The sequence below is a fragment of the Ovis canadensis genome, chromosome 26 (assembly GCF_042477335.2).
Source record: "Ovis canadensis isolate MfBH-ARS-UI-01 breed Bighorn chromosome 26, ARS-UI_OviCan_v2, whole genome shotgun sequence".
NCBI classification, from domain to species: domain Eukaryota; kingdom Metazoa; phylum Chordata; class Mammalia; order Artiodactyla; family Bovidae; genus Ovis; species Ovis canadensis.
The window spans coordinates 48,417,448-48,437,098 of record NC_091270.1 but is presented as its reverse complement, the minus strand read 5'-3'; the positions used below and the strand labels follow the sequence as shown (position 1 = coordinate 48,437,098).

Sequence of the window (19,651 nt, the reverse complement as noted above, 5' to 3'; positions counted from 1 at the left end):
GGCCATGGGGCTCAGAGGCAGGGCGTCAGAAGTCTGGGCTCTTCAGCCACAGGCCTGGACTATCCTTGAACTCTGCCAAGCTATTTCAGGTTCTCCTGTCCAGCCTGCCTAGCTGATAAAGGTGTGTCTCCCAACCCCACCCCAGCCCACCCTACCCCTCCCTGGGCCACAGGTCCACCCATGGGATCGTCTCAGGCACGTTCCTTCGGGGTGCCCTTTCTGTGTCCACTCCCCTACCTCCGGGCTCTGCACTGCAAAACAGGGGCCCCTTACACCCCACCCATCCGCAGAGGCCAGAGGGGCACTCGGCATGGGCAGGCAATTCTGGCACTTTCTGGAGCAGCACAGATTGAGTTACCAGGTGGAGTTACAGGACTTGAGTTATGGGAGTTATGTAACTGAGTTATCGGACTTGCTGCCCGGCCTGTGGGATGTGAAGCTGCCACTGGATTCACCGAGGCAGCCTGGACGGCCCAGTCTGAGAGGACAGAGAGATCAGTGTTTCCTGGCACCAACTGCACACCAGGCCACGGCGTCTCATTCGCAATGAATAGGCCCACAGTGTAGGGGTCATCTGGTCCGCTGGTTCCCAACCCCGACGAGCATGAGAATCGCCTGCCTACCTTGTCAGCGATTCCCAGGCCCTTGCTGACCTGATCAGTAGCATCTCCAGGACCAGGGCCCAGGGCCTCTCTCCACCTCTGGGGAGTGACTGTGATGATCACTTTATGTGTCAGACTGTAGCCGTGGTCCCTAACCCAGGGCCACAGACTGGTACCAATCCGTGGCCCCTAGGAACCAGGCTGCACATGAGGAGGTGAGCAGCAGGTGAGCAACTGAAGCTCCATCTGTGTTTATGGCTGCTTTCCATCACCTGCATTACTGCCTGAGCTCCGCCTCCTCTCGGATCAGCGGTGGCAGCGTTAGATTCTCATAGGAGCATAAACCCTCACCCTAAAATCAAGGTGGATATCCTGAGATTGCCACTACATAGAAATAAAGTGCACAATAAATGTAATGCATGTGAATCATCCAGAAACCACCCCCCACCCTGTCCGTGGAAAATTTGTCTTCCACAAAACTGGTACCCAAAAGAGTTGGGGACTGCTGGACTATAGCACCCAGTGACTTAATCAGTCACTAATCTAGGTGCTGCTGTGGAGGTATTTTGAAGATGTGGTTTTAACATCTACCGATGAATCTATCAGTTAACTTTAAATAAAGGAGATGACTTTGATAACATGGGTGGGCCTCGTCCAGCCATTTGAAGGCCCTGAGAGTAAAACCCAGGTTTTCCAGAGAAGTTCTGCCTTCAGACTGCAGCATCCATTCCTACCTGACTCTCCAACCTACTGACCGGTCCTACAGATTTTGGATTTGCTAGCCCCCACAATTAACAGTACAGTCCATGGGATCACAGAGTCAGACACAGCTGAGCACATGCACACGCACACACACAATTACATGAGCCATTTTCTTAAAGTAAATTTCTTTATGTTGTTGTTCAGTCACTAAGTTGCATCCAACTCTGAGACCCCATGGACTGTAGCCCATCAGGATTCTCTATCTGTGGGATTTTCCAGGCAAGAATACTGGAGTGAGTTGCCATTTCCTTCTCCAGGGGCTCTTTCTGACCCAGGGATCGAATCCACTTTGACAGAAGTCTCCTGCATTAGCAGGTGGATAAAGAAATAATTTCTTAGAATTCCTGGCAGTCCAGTGGTTAGGACTTGGCACTTTTACTACCATGGGGCTGAGTTCAATCCCTGGTCAGGGAGCTAAGATCTAGAAAGTTTTGCTGTGCAGCTAAAAAATGTAACTACTAACTAAATGTATGTGTGCAGGCTCAGACATGTCTGACTCCTTGCAACCTCATGGACTGCAGCCTGCCAGGCTCCTCTGTCCATGGAATTTTTCAGGCAAGAATACTGGAGGAGGTTGCCATTTCTTTCTCCAGGGAGTCTTCGCAGTCCAGGAATTGACCCTGTGGCTCTTCATCTCCTACACTGGCAGGTGAATTCTTTACCACTAGTGCCACCTGGGAAGTCCAACTAACTGACTAATTTCTTTGCCTATTTATAGAAGGACACACACATCCATCTCCTTTCAGTGCCGTCTCTCTGCAGAAGGCTGACTGATACAGTGGTGCTCAGCCAGGCTCGAGGCCCTGGGCTCCTCCAGCCCTGCACTGCCTCTCCAACCCGGGGAAGTGCGGGCGCCTGCTGAACGCAGCACCCACTCTGATTCCCCTCCTCTGAAAGCCCAGGTGGCCGTGTCACTGGGCTCTTTTATATTTTTTCCTTCTCCTGTAACACCGTGGGTATCGCCCACACCCAAGGATCATAGAGTTTAAAATCCAGAAGGCACTTTAGAAACCACCCTGTCTCTCCACTTTTAACCATCAAGCAAACCTAAGGCTCCATCTGACCCCACTTCGCACCACTCCCCAGTCATGCTGCCCTCTTTCGGCGCCTCAAACTTACCAGCCAGACTGGACCCCAGGGCCTTCCTACTTGCTGCTGCCTCTGCCTCCAGACGGCTACCTGCAGGTCAGCTTCCTCCCTCCCACGCGCTCAGGCTCCATCACCTCCAGCGCGGCCTTAACCTCACTACATCAAATAGCATCTCCACTCCAGTGCTTTCTGTCCCCCTTCCCCTGCTGGTTGTTTTTCTCTGCAGCATTCCTGGTCTCCCGATCTACTATTCAGTTCTTGGCTATTTTCTGGGTCCTGTCCGTGGCAGGTGAGTTCCATGGGGCAGGCACCTGGCCTGCTGTGTTCATTCTTGATGCCCAGCGTGCAGCCTGGCACACAGAGGGGGCTCAAGAAACATCTTGGGAGCAGACGACTAGGTGGTTCCTAACAGGGCAGGAGCATTTAGTCATTACTCCCAACTCCCATCCCACTGTTCTCTGCCTGCCTCCATGGTTTGACAGGCGCCCCTGGTGACTCAAACGGTAAAGATTCTGCCCGCAGTGCGGGAGACCAGGGTTTGATCCCTGTGTCGGGAAGATCCCCTGAAGAAGGAAATGGCAACCCACTCCAGTACTCCTGCCTGGAGAATCCCATGGACGGTGGAGCCTGGAGGGCTACAGTCTATGGGGTCGCAAAGAGTTGGACACGACTGAGCGACTTCACTTTCACTTTCACCGTGGTTTGAATACACCTGCAGTGCAGTGATTCAGGTCCCTGCAGGTACTATAGGTTTGCATGGGGTAGGGGGGAGAGGGCCATCTTCTCATCTTCATCAGAAAATCTACCCTCCTGGGACTGAAGGATGACCCGGCAGACCCAGCAAGTGGGCAGACCTAGCATGTCTGGGGCTGATGAGGCAAGACGGTAAAGCTGGAAGGATGTCCTAGAGGCTTCCAGAGGCTTCTGCGGTTAGTCTTTCTCCAAAAGATCCCTGGAGGGAGCATCTGGTTTCCGGCAATTCAGCCCTCTAAGACCTGGGCTGAGTGCAGGAATTATAGCTCCCGAGTGCTTAGCTGCTCCTGGGAGAGAAAATCTTTCCCTTTTTGTTTGTACCTACCGAGTGGTTTTTTATGAGTTGTTTTTTTTTTTTTTTTGCTTTTATACAAAGTTTTTTTTTTAATTAATAAAACATTTTTTTAAATACTCTGTGTGAAAAAATAACTATAAAATGCAAACTTGTTGTTATCTTTTAGTTGCTAAGTCATATCCAACTCTTTGAGACCCCCATGGACTCTACCCTGCCAGGCTCTTCTGTCCATGAGATTTCCCAGGCAAGAACAGGGGAGTGGGTTTCCATTTCTATCTCCACGAATGTTTTTTTTTAAAGTTATTTTTAATTTTTGGCTGCGTCACTTGGCATGCAGGATCTTACTTCCTTGATCAGGGGTCATATCCATGCCCCCTGCAGTGGACGCTCAGAGTCTCAACCACTTGGACTGCCAGGGAAGTTGGTAATGAGTCTTTTAAAAAGGAGTTTGGTGGCAGCCCTTCCTCCCTGTTGGAGCAGATGGTCAGCAGGACTGGTCATGGCTGTGTGTGTTCACGGCCAGCAACCCCGGGACCCCTCCCAACTCCAAGATGCCCGGATCACACGGAACACGCTCTGCCTTGCCACCCCAACAAACCCAGCCAGGCGGCCACCAAGCTCTCCCTGAGCCCCAGGGGGACTGGGAGAGGGGCTTGCCCTTCTCCTGGGAAGTGGGCATCATAGAGACAACCTCATGAGATTGTTGTCCCGGTTAAAGATGTCACGTAGATACTGCTTCTCTACTACCCTTGAACTTTCTAGCCTTCCCTGAGCCCTCCTTTGGACTTCACAGAAACCCTGACTGACCTGCTTCATTTTTCTATATATGGCATGGTCTGTGGTCTCACGAGACGGTAATCTCTTTGGCTCTTTGAGAGCAGGCGTCCGCCTTATCCTTGAGTAGACTCCATCGCTCTGATCTAAGCTTTTTAGGCAAAAGGGTACTGGAGGGGACAGGGCCCTGCTGGAGGCCTTGGGAATGCCCAGGGGGTGGAAGCAGAGATGGGAGATGGCGGCGGAGGGCTTGGAGGTGGGGGAGCTAGAGAGGGTCCGGCTGCAGCGGGGACAGGAGGCCCAGGTGTCCCGTGGAGAAGACAGGACCCAAAGCTGTTGTACAGGCCGTGGATCAGAAGCTGCCAACTGAACGGGGAACTGAGAGAGGGCTCGATTCAGTCCCCTCCTTTACCCGTGATGGAGGCAGGTCCCCAACTCGGGGAAGGAGCTTCTCTCAGGCTAGCAGGACCCTTGCCAACCTAATGCCCCACCACCAACCTCCAGCCCCACAGGGCAGCTGATGCAACAGTAATCAGGGTGGTGGGGGAACAGGGGGCAGAAGAATCGGATGTGACCCGCTGTCCCCACCCTTGGCCGGGACTCTGGCCCCTGGGAGCTTGGTTATTGCTTGTGTTTAGGGAAGCAGGAAAGAGGCCCCAGTCACACTAAACCCTCCCTCGGCTGGGTCTGCTGGGCCCCCAGCTGGGAGGGGGCGGTGGCTTCTGGCCAGTTAAGGGGCTCAGCCCTTGGAGCTAATTGCTCATTAAAGAGCGTTAATGAGCTTCCCACAGCCCCACCCCTGCCTGGACCAGCGAGGTGTCCTCAGGCCTCTCTGCTGTCCCTGGGGAGGGAGCGGGTCTCTCTTTCCCAGACTAGCCCCTCCGCTTGGTGGTCAAGTCTGACTGTGGGCCCCGCTCCGCCAGCAGGTTCTGGGTCACGGTGCCCCTCAGCAGTTAGCAACCCTCATCCTCCCCGGCCCACCCTGCCCAAGCACTTACAATTTCTCCAGCAGGGACAGTCCCAGGAAGGCTCTGCTCCGGAGGCCGGTGATCTTGTTGTTGCTCAAGAGCCTGGAGGACCGGGGAGAACACAGATGGGAGAAGAACACTTGCCTTCCATGTAAGTGGCGCCCCTTGAGGTTGTGCAAGGAGCAGCCCCACCCTGGGCTCCAGGAGACCATGGGGAGGAGCCAGCCAATAGCTCAGGCAGAATATAGTCAGCCCCCTGAGCCCCAGCTCGGCCGTGTCAACCTGCCCGGGATCCCACGCCTGGATCTGACTTGGGCTCCATATAAGCAGGCACGCCACCCCGTTTCTACCTGGGAATCACAGGGCCACACCCACAGCCCGCCCTTTCTTCCCCCCTACCCAGCCCCATAGCTCTGTCTTGCTCAAGCTATCAGCCTTGACCTGAGGACGGTGATGGGGATTGAAGGGTCTAGCAAGTAGAACAAGAAACCCAGTAGGTGTGGGGGCAAGTGGAAGGGATTGCCCTTCCTTGGGGTCTTCATCACTCTGGGAGCTCAGGGCCTCACCAGAAGGTGACCCCTCCTTCCCTGCCCTCAAAGGCCCCTATCTCAGAGGAACAGAGTGCCCATGTGTCCCTATCTACAACCTTGACCAGAAACTGATGGAGTCCTGGGCCCCCCCAGGGAGCCCAAGCCTCAGGCTCTGCCTCTGAGTCTTTGTTTATTTATTCGTTTGTACTGGCAGGAGGCGGAAAGGGGGCCCCAAGCTCCTGACGGAACCCACTCTGCCCACCCACTCAGTCTTTCTCTGCCAGGCTCCCCGCTGGGAGGAGAGAGATCCAGACCAGTCAAAGGGCTCATCCCTTGAGTTAATTGCTTATTAAAAAGCTTTAATGAGGGACTTCCCTGGTGGTCCAGAGTTTAAGACTCGCGCTTCCACTATAGGGGGCGTGGGTTCGATCCCTGGTCGGGGAACTAAGATCCTACATGCCATGTGAGACCAAAAAAAAAAAAAAGGCTTTAATGAGCCTCTCAGCTCAAGCTCTTGCAAAGGGTTTCCCATCTTTGCTCAGCGTGGTGGAGAGCAGACCTGGGAAGGCCAGAGGGGCAGGCCTCTAGCCTCCTCGCCAATGGGCAGCCTCAGGGCTGGACAGTAAGAGAGAGGGCAGGGGGCAGGGACTGGGCATGAGAGGGGCTGTCGGAGCTCTGTGCAAAGCCTCCTGGAAGTGGGTGGGTGCACTCACCAGCCCAACAGTGAGAGGACCCCAGACACCTGCGCTACTCTAAGTTCAAGGGGCACGTGGAGGACAGACCGTGGCCAGATGGAGGCACGGACGGGAAGGGCTTTGTGGGTCAAGGGAAAGAGGTGGACAGCTCATCTCCTTCTGCGCTTTCTCCGCTCTGCAGAGAGGCCCCTCCTCCCCTCCTGGACCCCACCTCACTGTCTCTCCACCTCATCATCCACAGTGACTGTGTGCACAGGTTCCGGGGAAGTGCTGTTTCCAAAGTGCTTCACACACACACACACACACACACACACACGCCCCTTGATATTTCAAAAAGCACATCACAGTAGTCATCATATGAATACTTAGAACTTTCTTGAACCCCTTTATTCTCATTTTATGCGTTTTGTTCTTGTTCCATTTAGTCACCAAGGCGTGTCCAACTCTTTGCGATTCCACGGACTGTAGCCCACCAGGCTTCTCTGTCCATGGGATTTTCCAGGCAAGAATACTGGAGTGGGTTGCCATTTCCTCCTCCAGGCGATCTTCCCGAGGACAGTTTTGTTTCCCATTACCTATGGTGGCTGATTGTAAATAATATTGTCAGTTCTTACAGCTCTAAGGGTCTGGTGGGGCTGAGGTTACCCCCTTGGTGGTGACAGGCTCCTGATGGTGTGAGTTTTAAATCCAAACCTGCCCCTCGTCAATTGCACCTCATTTCTTCATACAGCCTCAGGGCCTGAGGCTCAGAGGTTGCATTAATTGTCAAAAAAAAAGGTGAGAGGACCCTCAGTATCCTTATGTGGGGGAAAGATCCTGAAATACCAGGAGGAAGGGTGAGAAAGGGCATCTGTTTCAGCCTCCCCTACCCCAAGGTCTCTCCAGAGATGACTCGTGCCTGGGTCTGGGGAGGAAGACAGATTAGGATGCTGATGGGGGTGGGGGGCACAGAGAGGGGTCAGGGGTATGGAAGGACAGAGGAATGGGGGAGCCAGGTTATCACAGCCCAGAGCACCAAGGGGGAAGCCTAAGAACACTGCCAAACTTGAGTGGCATATGGACCTGTTAAAGGGAGGGGAAAGCTGGTTTATCTCCTGCAAATATATCTGTGGATCCCAGTTTGAGAAACACTGACCTCAGGAATGAAAATAAATACCTTCTAAGAAAAAATTATCTCAAAATTATCATTAAAAGATTTTTGTTTACAGATCGCTGAATTGAAAACAGAAAATTAAAGTCTCCAACTCCCAAATCCCTGATATTAAAACTCAGGATCGTAATTGGAGAACCCCATCCAGACACGTCTAGAGGTAGTGTTGGGGAGTAGGTACCCCACATTCCCCAGACTCTTTAGCCTTTAACCCTTGAACACCTTTCATATACCCCCAATTTAACCCAGAGTCACTCAACAGAAATACAAAGCCAGCTGCATATGTAATTCAGAATGTTTTAGCAGCCACACTTTTTAGAAGTTAAAAATTAAGTTAATAATAGACCTTATCCCAGTATATCCAAAATGTTATCATTTAAACATGTAATACATATGTTATTATGTATTATAAATATATAATTATATTATAAATAGAAACATTACATATATATGCTTATATATGATAAATGCACAATATAAATTATATACATAACAAAAATTATGAATGAGCTATGTTCCTTCTTTTTGTGCTATCTTGGAATCTGGTGTGCACTGTCCTCTTCCAGCACAACTTAATTTAGACCAGCCACACTGCAAGTACTCGGATGTCACATGGGGCTGGCGACCTTAACCCTCATCCCTGATCTAGTCTGCTTGTAGCCAGCAGTGCCCCCCATGAGGAAGTCTAGGCTGCCGGGGAGATCCCGAGGCAGCCAGGGTGCTGTGTGTGTATGTGTGTGTATGTTTGTGTGTCTGTGTGTGTCTGTGTGCATGGGGCCTGGGAGCAGCGCAAAGGATGGGGCCCAGCACCCGAGGCAGGTGAGGCTGAGCCTTTGGTCTAGGAGAGCTCCTTCCTGGCTCCTGCCCCGCTCTGAAGCGGGCTCTGTGGGCTGGGGAGGAGAGGGCACAGCGGCGTGGGAGAGGGGTCAGCTGCAGCCCACGCAGCTGCCGGCCCCAGTGCAAACTCCCAGCCCAGAGAGTCTTGAAATGAGATTTTTTTTTTCCTCTTGTGTTTGAGAACATGCTCTCCCGATCCCCTACCCTCTAAGCCACTCACAGAAGTGGGGACCCCAGGCCAACATCACTGCATCTTCCCCCTACAATGGACCCCTTCTTGCCACGTCTCCAGTTCTTGGAAAGATGTCACCGATACCATTATGGTTTAGCCCCCAAGTACCCAAAACTGGATCTTTTGGTCTTAACAACCTAGACTGGGCTGAGGAGATTTTATTTCTGTCCCAGAGTGTGGGGACTGAAATAATGGTGCCTGCGGGTTCAGTTCTTTGGAGGTGCCCCTTGTGTGTCTGGCCAGGAATTTGGGACAGCGTTTGGGGGAGGTAGGAAGCTGGCAATCACAAGGCTGCTCATGGGGGTAAATGAAACACACACACACACACACAGTCTCATCCATTAGGAAGCAAAATGTTCCCACCACACTCGGCTCCCATGGGAGGCAAACAGGCAGGGCGGCCCCAAGCTTCTGTCCAGAGTAGCAGACACGGTGTAGTCTTGACCCCTTCTTCCTAATACCCTCAGCCACCCTTCTCTCCCGAGAGCCTCAGCAGCAGCAGCCTTCCCAGCCCCAGCACAGTGTGCCCACCAGGTGGGTTTTCTTCCCAACCATGCCACTTGCCTGTCCAGCTGGCCCAGCCCAGCATCCTCAACATCTTCCTCCCTCCCCCCGCCCCCGACTACCACCCAGGGTCACATTTTCACAGGAAGGGTGGCGGGGGGTGGGCAGTCTCTGGAGGCCCCTGTTCTCTACTCCAGAATTTGAAACCTGGCCAAGGAGAGGGGACGCACAGCGTCCATTCCAGAATTCTGTTCGCGCCCGGGTCCTATTTTAGGGAAGAGGAGCAAGCAGCGTTACTGCTAACGAGGCTGGAGGCCACAGGAGCGAGTGGCTGGCATCGGCTGGGGCCCTGTGGCCTCCAGGCAGCCGCAAGAACTTGCCAGATCCCGGCCTGATGTCCAAGATGACCCTTGTAGGGGTCCCGCAGGACCTGCTCAGTGGGGCGTGGGGCCAGCGCATGCCTGCACCGAAGGGCCTCACACGTGCTGGAAGAGTCACACGTGTCGCTCTCCCAGCCCCCACCCGACCCAGCAGACACACACATGCCAGGGCCCCACGCTCTCCAGGAATCCTGAGCCTGGAATGCAGGCTGCTGCCAGGGTCCTCTGGGCTGGGAGGGCCCTGTCGCCAACACCTGCTGCTGGCACCTTGGCTGTGTCTTTGGGAGACTGTCAGTGTGGGGAGCAGGGTGGTCTCCTTGCTGACGCAAGAAGAGCCCCAGGCTCATAACCATCAATGTGAGACTGTTCTCCCCTAAGCCCCCTCCTGTGGGCACAGTACCCAGGGCCTTGGAGCATTTCCAGGCCCACAAGGGCATCTGAAACCAAAAAAAAAAAAATCACTACTGAATATAGATGCTGCAAGTGTAAATTAATGAAAGTTTAACTACAGAACTACTAAATGTCATATTATTGCCAATTAGCAATCATCGTTCAGTTTCATGAAGGATGTGGGTGCAGTTTAGCATGACTGTTAGGACAATGGGGCCTCCAAACGTGAGACTGCCTCTGGTCCACGGGCCTGGCTCTAACACACACCTTTGCCTAAAGGCTGTGCCCATGTCCACTGAGCCTGACTGCGGGGCACAGAAATGCTGGAGAGGACACAGCACTCCCAGACCTCCTGCCATCCTTCCCTTGGCTGGAAGACTGTCCGGTCAGCCCTGAACACCTACTGGTTAGGAGGTTACCCAGGTGGGGCCTCTTCTCCCCAGGCTTTAGAGGGCCATGTCCTGAGACAGCCTCTGACCTCAGCCTTGAAGCTGAGCTGTGCAGGCAGGGCCTGAGGTCAAGGTAAAGAGGGAAAATTGCCTTGCAATGGCTCCTACACACGGGGCCTTCCCGCGGTCCTCTTCTCTAACCTGCCCTCTCTGCAGGGGCACTGCATCTGGGCGATCAGCAGGCAGAAACCAAGAAACTGGAGAAGGCGAACCTGCAGCTGTTCATGGTGGGTAGTTGATATGCCTTGACTGGGATGTGGGAGCCCCCAGCACTGGAATTGAGTCTGTTGTGAGCATTCACCCCTGGGCATCCACTCACTCATTATTCAATCCTACATGGACACTTACTGTGTGCTGGGCCCTGGGGAACACACCAGCACTGCAAACACAAATGAAACCTGGTGTCTACCATTTCCCACTCAGGCAAGGTGGAAGAACGTGTGTCAGACAGGGTGGACTATTTGTGTAGCTGTGTCCACCTGGTTTCAGGAAGCTGGTAACTTACTCCCAGTCACACTTCCTGCAGACACGGCCTAAAATCTCACCACTGGGGACTCAGACTTTTAGGCAAAGAAAGTGTTTTTTTCTTTTTTAAATACAAATAAACCTGAAAGGATCTGTTATCAATCTTTTACACCTAAGCATAAATTAGTCCTTTAATCCTTCCACTCGAGATTTTTCTTGGGAACTTGGAGGCTCCCCTTCCTTCCTTCTTTGTGAGCCTGTATCCAGCCTCCACCAAGAGACTGCAAGGCCCCCTGAGGGAAGAGACCAGCTCTCTATGGCCTCCTGGCAGTGGAGGCAAGACACACAACACAGGCAACTGCCGGACTGGGTGGGTGCGCGGGAGTCTGGTGGGGTACAGCTCCAGGGGAAGTGGGGATGGTCCATGAACCCCCAGTTTTCCCAAGTCAGGAGGCAGTTTCCTCTTTGCCTCCACTTCCCCACCAAGTCTTCTGTGCAGTGATGTTGCACAGTGGTCCCCTAAGCACACGTGTATCAGTGTGTGGGGGGGGGCCTCTCTTCCTTGCTCACTATCCACGTGGAGGAAGCGGATTGATTATCTCCCTGCCCGGTCCCCAGGGAGGACGGCTCTGATTGGTCAGTGTGGGAACAGGGGGTTGACCAGGAGCTGGAGTCAAGGGATCTGGCTGGGAGTTGGGTGACCTTGGGCAGGTCAGCCGCAATGGGGTGCCTTCTTAGGAAAAGAAGGGTTTGGACTGGAAAAGCCCACTCCTTAGTGTGATGGCTTTTCCCACCCTGAGTCTCCTGAAATCTAGAATTTCTGCTCCAACACACAACTCCCAGCAGGCGAAGCGCCCTGGGGGCGGGGGGTGGGGGGGGTGGGGGGGGGGGGGGGGGGGGGGGGGGTGGGGGGGGTGGGGGGGGTGGGGGGGGTGGGGGGGGTGGGGGGGGTGGGGGGGTGGGGGGGGTGGGGGGGGCGGGGGGTGGGGGGGGCGGAGCGGGAGGGAGAGAAGCGGGAGGTGGGGGCTCTCGACCTCCTCTTTGCTTTCCAGCTGGGAGACGTCTGGGCCTTCGAGCTCAGGCTGGAACTGCCTCCCGGGCTGCTCCCTCCAGCCGGTTCCCTGCTCCACCGTGACAGACTGTCCCCTGCCCCTCACCTGGCCCCATCCATCTTGCACACCCGTCTCCCCCAGCCGGTCTCTCCCCACTCCCAGGGCTGGGAAAGCGGGGTCCTGGGAGGCCGCCGGGCGTTAGCTACACTCCGCAGCGTCTCTGCTCCCCCACCCCCATCACCCAGTCCTAAAAGCAAAGGAATGTTCTGGAGTTTGGGAAGGATGGGCCCCCCACCCCCACCCCGAGGAGGAGGAGGAGGGAGGAAGGGGAGGAGGCAGCTTTGTCCTGTCAGTGTCTGAGCTCTAAATAGAACAGAGCGGCTGGGCTGGGGGAATGAAAATAAACAGCCCCTCTGAACAGCCCCGTCTTAGCCGTCAACCGGATTTTCCTTCTGGTTCCCCAGCCCAGGGCCATTTCCCTCCCCTCCCCTCCCCTGCTCTCCGTCTGGGCCCCTGGAGGCCAAGGCTCTACCTCGGGGTGGGGAGCGGAGGGTGGAATGGGGGAGTGAAGGAGGGGTCTTAGTCCATGCTGTGTGGCCTTGGGGAACTCGCCTCCCCTCTCTGGGCTTTGGGGATGACATGCTTGCCAGAATGGAAGGATGGAGATCAACTCAGAGGTGGCTGGAACTTTTTCTCCTTCAGGAAAGAGTTCTTACCCCAATGACTCCCATGTGGCATAAACTTAGGAACACTCGCTCCCTTTAAACACATGACCCCAAATTTAAGGGTCAATTTATGGTGAGGTTCAAATTACACTGGTTTGCCTGTGCCTTTGGGGGAAATTCTCAGACTTACCGGGACTGAAGATTGCATCCCAGCCCACTCCCCACTCCCCCAAAGCCCAGCCCAGAGGGGTGAGCTGTAGTAGCAAAAACAGACTTCCTTGGGGGGTCAGGAGTGGCTGGGTTCTTGCATGGGTTCTGAATAATTCTGCAAATAACCCATTCTGGGTCCTGGCCCGACTCGGGATGAATGGGGGTTGAATTTTAGGTCCACTGTCTCGGGTGCAAGAAGGACTCAACCCAGGGAAGCATGGAGGGCTCTGCTGTCTGCCTAGAGCTTCTGAGATGAAACCCTGGGTCCTGCACCTATGGGCAGGGTTCCTAACACCTCCAGGAAGGGCTGATGAGTCCAGGAACCTGGGCTCTGGTGGCCTCCAGCAACGCCAGGAGGTGGTCGGGGGAGTCAGGGAGGCACGTGGATTTCTTCAGGGCTCCTCACTTCAGACAAGCGGGGGGTCCCAGAGCCCCGCTGAGGGGAAGAGTGTGCTGGAGTCCCCGGCCTCTTCCCTCTTTTCCTTCCTTCCCTCCTTTCTCCTCTCTCCCTCCCCCTCCCCCTCCTCTCCCGCACAAAAGCTCTCTGTACACAGCCACTTCCTCTGGCTGCTGTCTCTGAGCCCAGACCTTATGAGAACCATATGGGGGAAAGAGGGTGGAAGGGAAGGGGGTGGGGAGGCCGCGTGGGCCCGCCCCTTCAGTCGGCATCTCTCCCCTCCCCTCCTTGCAGGCCGTTGGCACACTTTGCCCCCAGCTCCCCCAACTGGACCCCACAGCTGGGGCGAGGAACGCTGAAGGGAGGGCACAAGGGGAGTGGGGGGAGGGCTGGGAAGGGGCCTCCCTCCCCCATGGTGCTCTGAAGACCACCAAACTCACAGCAAAGGGCCCAAGCTCCTTCTCTCCTGTGGGGGCAGCCTATGTCGTGGGCAGCCCCCCAGACTGAGTGGATGAGGGTTCATCCATGCCTGCCTCCCATCCCCACCCAGCCTTGGAATGTTCCCAGGTCAAAGGGGCCTGGGTCCTGCTGGGAAGGAACCGGGTTTTCTAAATCAGCCTTTGTGTCCATTGGCTCCCAAGTCCAGCCAGGTGAACACTGACTCTCTTACCTGAGAGGAACACGAGGGGAACCCCACCAGCTAATCCTGACGCTGGCATCAGTCAGCTAAGCTGTGCGGCTCTGGAGCAAGACGTGGCCTTCTCCCTATCTGCCCTCAGTTTGCTCAGCTGTCAGATATTCATGTAGAGGCTGGACCCGCTGGTCTCTAAGGCCCTTTTTGGCCCAGGGGGCCCAGAAACTTATGACACTGCCCGGTATCCTCTGAGGGCCTGCTCAGAGGTCCTGGGAGGTCCTCAGGGGAGATTTCCTTCTAGAGTTACCCATTGTCAGTCTCTTTGTGGAATCCCTGAATATCCCCTCTCCACTGTCCCCATCTCTGTAACTCCTAGAGCCCAGGATCAGAGGACAGGCCCATCAGCTGCTGCTCAGGGGTGAGTGGGGGGCTCACAGTGGTCTGTGTCTTCATCCCCTGCCTGTGATAAGCCACTCTCCCCCATGAGAACTTGCCCCTCAAGGGAGGCCCATAAAGGCTCCTGCTCTGGGCTGGGGAGGGGGTGGGGTGGCAGGGACATGCCCACAGCTGCCCCCTGGACCAGCTGGGAGACTAGGGGGTGGGGTGGGCAGACAGATCAGGAAGAAAGCCAAGAGTTCTACTTTCCTGGAAAAACTTCGAATGAAAATCCATTAGAGGAAAGAAAAAAAAAAAAAAGCCAAGGGTGGAGAGAGGGGCCTGCAAAACAGAAGGCGGGACTGCAGATAACAGGGTGGGAGCGGAAGGGTTTTCCCTGAGGTGAGCGGCTCTGTTGACAGGGTTGCCCCTGATCAGCCTGGAGGCTGGCTGCAGACGGGCACCTTATCTAGCACTTTCTCTGCCTGGAGAGCCTGCCAGACTTCCCAAGGTGGAGGCCTGACTTTCCCCCTGCCCACCCAGGACCCACATGGGCAGGGTGGTGCATGGAGGGGACTGACAGCTGGCGGCCCATTCTGGAGGAAAACAGGAGGAGAGAGGGGAAAGCTATAATGCAAAAGCTACTGGCCCGCGTCCATTGTTTGCCCTAGGTCATGGGCAGAATGGGGAAAGGAGAAATTTTGGGGGAAAAAATAATAATAAAGGAGGGAAGTGTTTGGAAGGGTGTGGTTTCCACACTCTCAGTCTCCATTTGCAGCCAGACTGGAGTGGCCGAAGCCCCTTCCCAGCCCTTCTTCCCTCGAGATGCATGCTGGCTAGGGATGGGTTTACTGGGGGGACTGAGCCCCCAGAAGAGAATCCGTGCACAGCTTCTGCTGAAGGAGAATGTGGGCTCTTTCCCTTTAGAAGCCAGCTTGGGGGACGGGTTGCAGTCTGGATCTGGATTAGGTGGAGTCTGTTGGGTGGTCTCTGAAGCAAATGTCCATGGCAGGTCCCAGTCTCACCCCGGGGCGGGCTGACGGGCCAGCGGGCTCTCAGGGGGTTGCTCCAGCTTGGCCTGCCCTGTCTGTTGTCCCTGCTGAGATGTCTGGCCAGGCTGAGGGGTGGAGGGCTGTTCTTTGGAAGATATCTTGGGCCAGGTAGGTCAGTGGCCTGGAACAAAAGGGGGGCGGCCCTTCCTCTGGGGATGGTTAAGGACGGGAAGGTGAGCTAGGGGTCCTGTTGGCTGCCACCCTGTCCTCATATCTTTTCACCCAGCGTCTCTCTTGCTGAGAATGTATCTTCTCACCCCACTCTGTCTCCTTGGAGTGGCATCCATGGGAATTAGCTGTGGCTGGAAAGCATTAGTTGCCAAATCATTCTAAGATGTACTGCAAAACCACCTTTAATGTTTTTCCCCTTCTTTCTGCCGTCGTCAGTACGTTAGGATGTCCTAATCTCAGCATATGTGTGTGAGCAGGGCTGAAAGATCCAGGGCACACACACACACACACACACACACACACACACACACCCCTCTTGGAGCTCAATTCTCATTGCCCAGCAGGGACTCACACAGACACACTGGCCCAATCATTCCACACAGCAAGCATTTTTCTCCTCCAGAACTGAGTGGGCTGGGGAATGCCCAGGCCTGTCTGGACACTTCCACACCAGTGGACTCTCAGGGGGATGGGAATCAGATGCCACAGCTGTCTTCCCAGGCCATGGCCCTGTCCCCTAGGCGGCGGGAACCCGGGAGAGAGCAGAGGGACACGGCTTCCACCCCACTAATACACACAGGCACACACCCACCCCAGGCTGGGGAGAATGCAGGCCAGGCGGCCAACGTCAGAGGCTGACCAGTCGTGTCCTGTCAGGAAGCGCACAGCCTCTGAACTCACCCAACCAGAGTCGTTACTGTATTGTTCTGGACACAATCGGATAGACCCTGAGCCAGCTCCAACTCCGGGGCAAGGGGTGGTGGGGAAACGGTCGCCACCGGGGTCAGGAGGACAGGGGAGGGGAAGCGGCTTGGAGGCTGGGTCTAGGACAGGACAGGAAGGGGCCGCCGCCAGGGCCGGGCCCCCCACTCCACGGCATGCGTGGGGCTCCGAGCACGTGGTCCGCGCAGGAAATCGCTGCGGTGGGGAGCGGTCCGTAATTCTCCTGCGGGCTGGCGGGATCTCGGACCCTCATTGGGGAGGCTGGGGGTCGGGCTGTGGCGCAGCGGGCAGAGCCGGTTGCCAATGAGGGCTTAATAAGGCCCGGGCTGAGAAGGGAACGACGGGATGACGGAGGGAGGTTGGGAGGCAGCCTCCTTCCCCTCCGCCAGGTTTCCTTCTCTGCAATCTGCGCGAAGAAGTCAATCGAGAAACGGCCAAAGTTCGTCTTCACATCCGAGGAGGAAGGGAGGAGGAAGGGATGCAGGACTAGGAGCACAGGTCAATTCACAGATGCGCGCGGCGGGACAGGGGCCCAAGAGGAATTGGGACGCCGGGGGGTCTCGTTCACATCAGAAGCGCCTGCACCCCAAGGATAGACATTTTTCCGAACCCACCCTGCTGTCTGAGCTAGAGAGACGGGCTGCAAGCGGGGCTGGCAGGCCCCGGGGTCGGATGGGGCGCCCCCATCTGGAGGATCCAGGCCGGCGGGCTGAACCCGGGAAACTCCCCCAGTGCGGCCAGGGACGCGTCCGCGGTGGTGACGACCACAGGCACCTACTGGGCCGCAGGCGTCGATCTCCGCTGAGCCTTCCTCCCATCCCACCCATCTCAGGTCCCCAAAGTCCGCAACACCAGCCCGGGCTAGAAAGCCAAGGGGTCTGGGCGTCCCGCCAGCGCGCGTTCCCCTTCACCTGTACAGGTGAGTGGGCGCCCCTTGGTGCCTCTCTTTGGGGCGCATCCGTCCCCAGTGCTCCTTCCTCTCTCCTTCCACGCCTGGAGCCCTGATCTTTCCCCTGCTTCTCCCAAGCCTCCCTTCTCGGCTTCTGGACTCAGGCCCGAAGTCTCTGAAGTGGTGGCATCGTCTCTGTCCCCCATTCCCCAGCCCTCCCGTCTGGTCTCCTGTCGTGCCCTCGTCGGGACTGGGGCCCGGCCGGGCCGAATAGGGTACTCACAGGGTAACGGTGCTGTTCGGCAGAAGGCCGGGATCGGGAGGCTCCGGGAGGTCCCCGCCGCCGCACGCCACCCTCCTGCGTGCCGGGTTGGGGGCGCCGCCGCTGAGCCCCTTGGGCCGCTCCCCCGAGCACTTGCAGCTGCGGATGGGGACCGGGCAGCCGGGCGCGCCCCGAGTCTCGGGCGTCAAAAGCAGCAGCCACGGCAGCAGCAGCGGCAGCAGCAGGCGCGCGGGCACCCCCCGCATCCTGCGTCCCGCGGCGCCCATCAGCCCATCTCCCCGCGGGGACCCACAGCGCCAGGGCCCGTCTGCGCGCCGGCCGGAGGGATCCGGGCGGGCGGGAGGCGTGCTCAGCGGGGGCCCGGGGCGCCCGAGGGCGGGGCGGGGGGCCCTGGGCGGAGGCGAGCCCCGGGGTCCCCGCCGCCGCGCCCCGGGGGCATGTCCGGCGAGCGCCCCGGCGGGGAGGACGCGGGCGCGGCTGTCAGCGAGGCGCTGGCGGCTCCCGGCGGCGCGGCCCGACTTTCGGCGCCGTGCGCCCGGGCTGGATGAGGCCGGGCCCCTCCGCGTCGCCTGCTCGCTCTGCGCGGGGCTGGGACCTAGCGGATCGCGCCGGGCTCCTGCCGCCGCCGCCGCTGCCGCCGCCTCTCCGTGCCATGGATGGAGGCAGCTCGGCGCGGCGCCGCTGCCGCCGCCTCCAGTCCCCGCCCGCCCTCCGGAGAGGGCGCCCTCCCCTTGCCAGCTCGTCCGTCCGCGAGGCCCTAGCGCCTCCCGATGCGCGGCCAGGCCGCTTCCCTCCTCCAAGTCGCAGCCGGCCCGCCGGCGGGAGGCACCGCGCGTCCTCCGCGCCCGCCCTGACCCCTGGACGTTTCCCGGCCGCCCCTCTCCCCGGAGCCGAGGTTCTTCCTCTCCACAACCCCAGCCAACCGCTAGCACTTCCCACGGAATCCTGCCTCACTCTTGCCCGTCCAGCCTGCACCCCGACGCTTCTGGGGCTTTCATCGACCCGCGGGCTTGACCAGAGATGTCCCTGGGTGGGAATGAACTTTGTACCCCTCTTTGGGGTTGCTGAGGCTCGGCTTCCCCTGACCCCTGACCTGGTGGGCCAGGCTAGAAGCCCGCGCTCACTCTCGCAGCCCTGCTCCAGTCAGTGCAGGATATAAACGAGCTGGCGACGAAGGAGGCTCTCGGACCCTCCGGGTGACCTCGCCCAGCGGGGGCTGCATGTCTTTGGGCCAGGAAGGGTCAAAGGCCGAGACAGATCTGATCTAGGGGCCTATCTTTTCCACATCCACACGAGCAGGCGCGCGTGTGTATGGGGGGCGTGGGTGGGTGGGAATGAGCAGAACTGAGAAGGCAAAAGCAGGGATTCCCACTGGCTGTGAGAAGAGCGCTGCAGTGAGTCAGGAGGGCCCGGTCTGGGCGGCTCTGACTAAGGACACAGTCCCTAACATTCTGGGATGTCAAATCTCCGCAGTCCAAAGGGGCCCTTCCACCCCCTAGTTTGTGACTGTAAGTTTTGGCCTGAGAATGAGTGAGTGGGCGGGGGCCACTCCGGTGGCTATGAAAACTCTCAGTAGGTCTTAGATGGGCTGGAATGCAGGCTAGGAACACGGCTGGGGACAGAGGGTAGAGTGAGGTGTGGCCCAGTGTGCCTAGTTCCTCAGTTTCCCCACGAAGGCGGCCTTTTCTGCCACTTAATAGCACCTTTGCGGTGGAGATGCAGGCTGCTGGGGTTTGGGGGACCCCTGAGGCGAGCCCCCTTTCCCCCTCCTCCATTGGGCCACCAAAGTGGTCTCTCTGATGACTGCCGCCTTCTTGGGTCCGGCGGGTGTGTGTGGTACCTTTTCCAGCACGGTGGCCTTTCAGCCCGGTTCCCCCCACCCACCCCCTTTCCTGGGAAGGGTTTCTTTCCCTTGTGTGGGCGGCAGACGCTGAGCCCAGACACGGACTTCTTCTGGCTCCACAAGCCTCTCCCAGTTGCAGGCTCTGGTTCCTTCAACTTCCAAAGATAAATAAATAGTGATTGCAAATGGAGCAAGGGAGAAGGGGACGGCCCCCTCCCCCCAGCAGGAGCCCTCCGCAGGGCGGGTGCAGGGGCAGGCCTGCATTCCTAGGAAGGGTCATCACAGAGCCACGGCCCACGGGCAGGTCTGCCACCCGGCCCTCCTGTTCCCAGGCCAGGGAACTGCTCAGAGAGGAGAGCAGGGGACGCCTCAGTCCTGGGTCACACAGCTCTCCTGTCATTTCTTTCTTTCTGTTTTTTTTTGCTCAGCGGAGACACTCTAAGTCCGGAAAGGAATTCCACTGCAACAGCCACTTTCTGAGG

The 19,651-nt window shown here is 57.1% G+C and overlaps 1 protein-coding gene across 1 annotated transcript in view; it reads right to left on the bottom strand.

Moving 5' to 3' along the window:
* ADGRA2 (adhesion G protein-coupled receptor A2) overlaps nt 1–18,032 on the bottom strand; it is a 36,644-nt gene extending 18,612 nt beyond the window's left edge. The window contains exons 1-2 of the mRNA XM_069573357.1: nt 17,327–18,032; nt 5,274–5,345 (exon numbers count right to left, since the gene is read on the bottom strand). Of these exons, the coding sequence (XP_069429458.1) occupies nt 5,274–5,345; nt 17,327–17,592 (338 nt within the window). The 5' untranslated portion in view covers nt 17,593–18,032. The remainder of the gene's footprint in view (nt 1–5,273; nt 5,346–17,326) is intronic.
* Nucleotides 18,033–19,651: the final 1,619 nt, after the last annotated feature.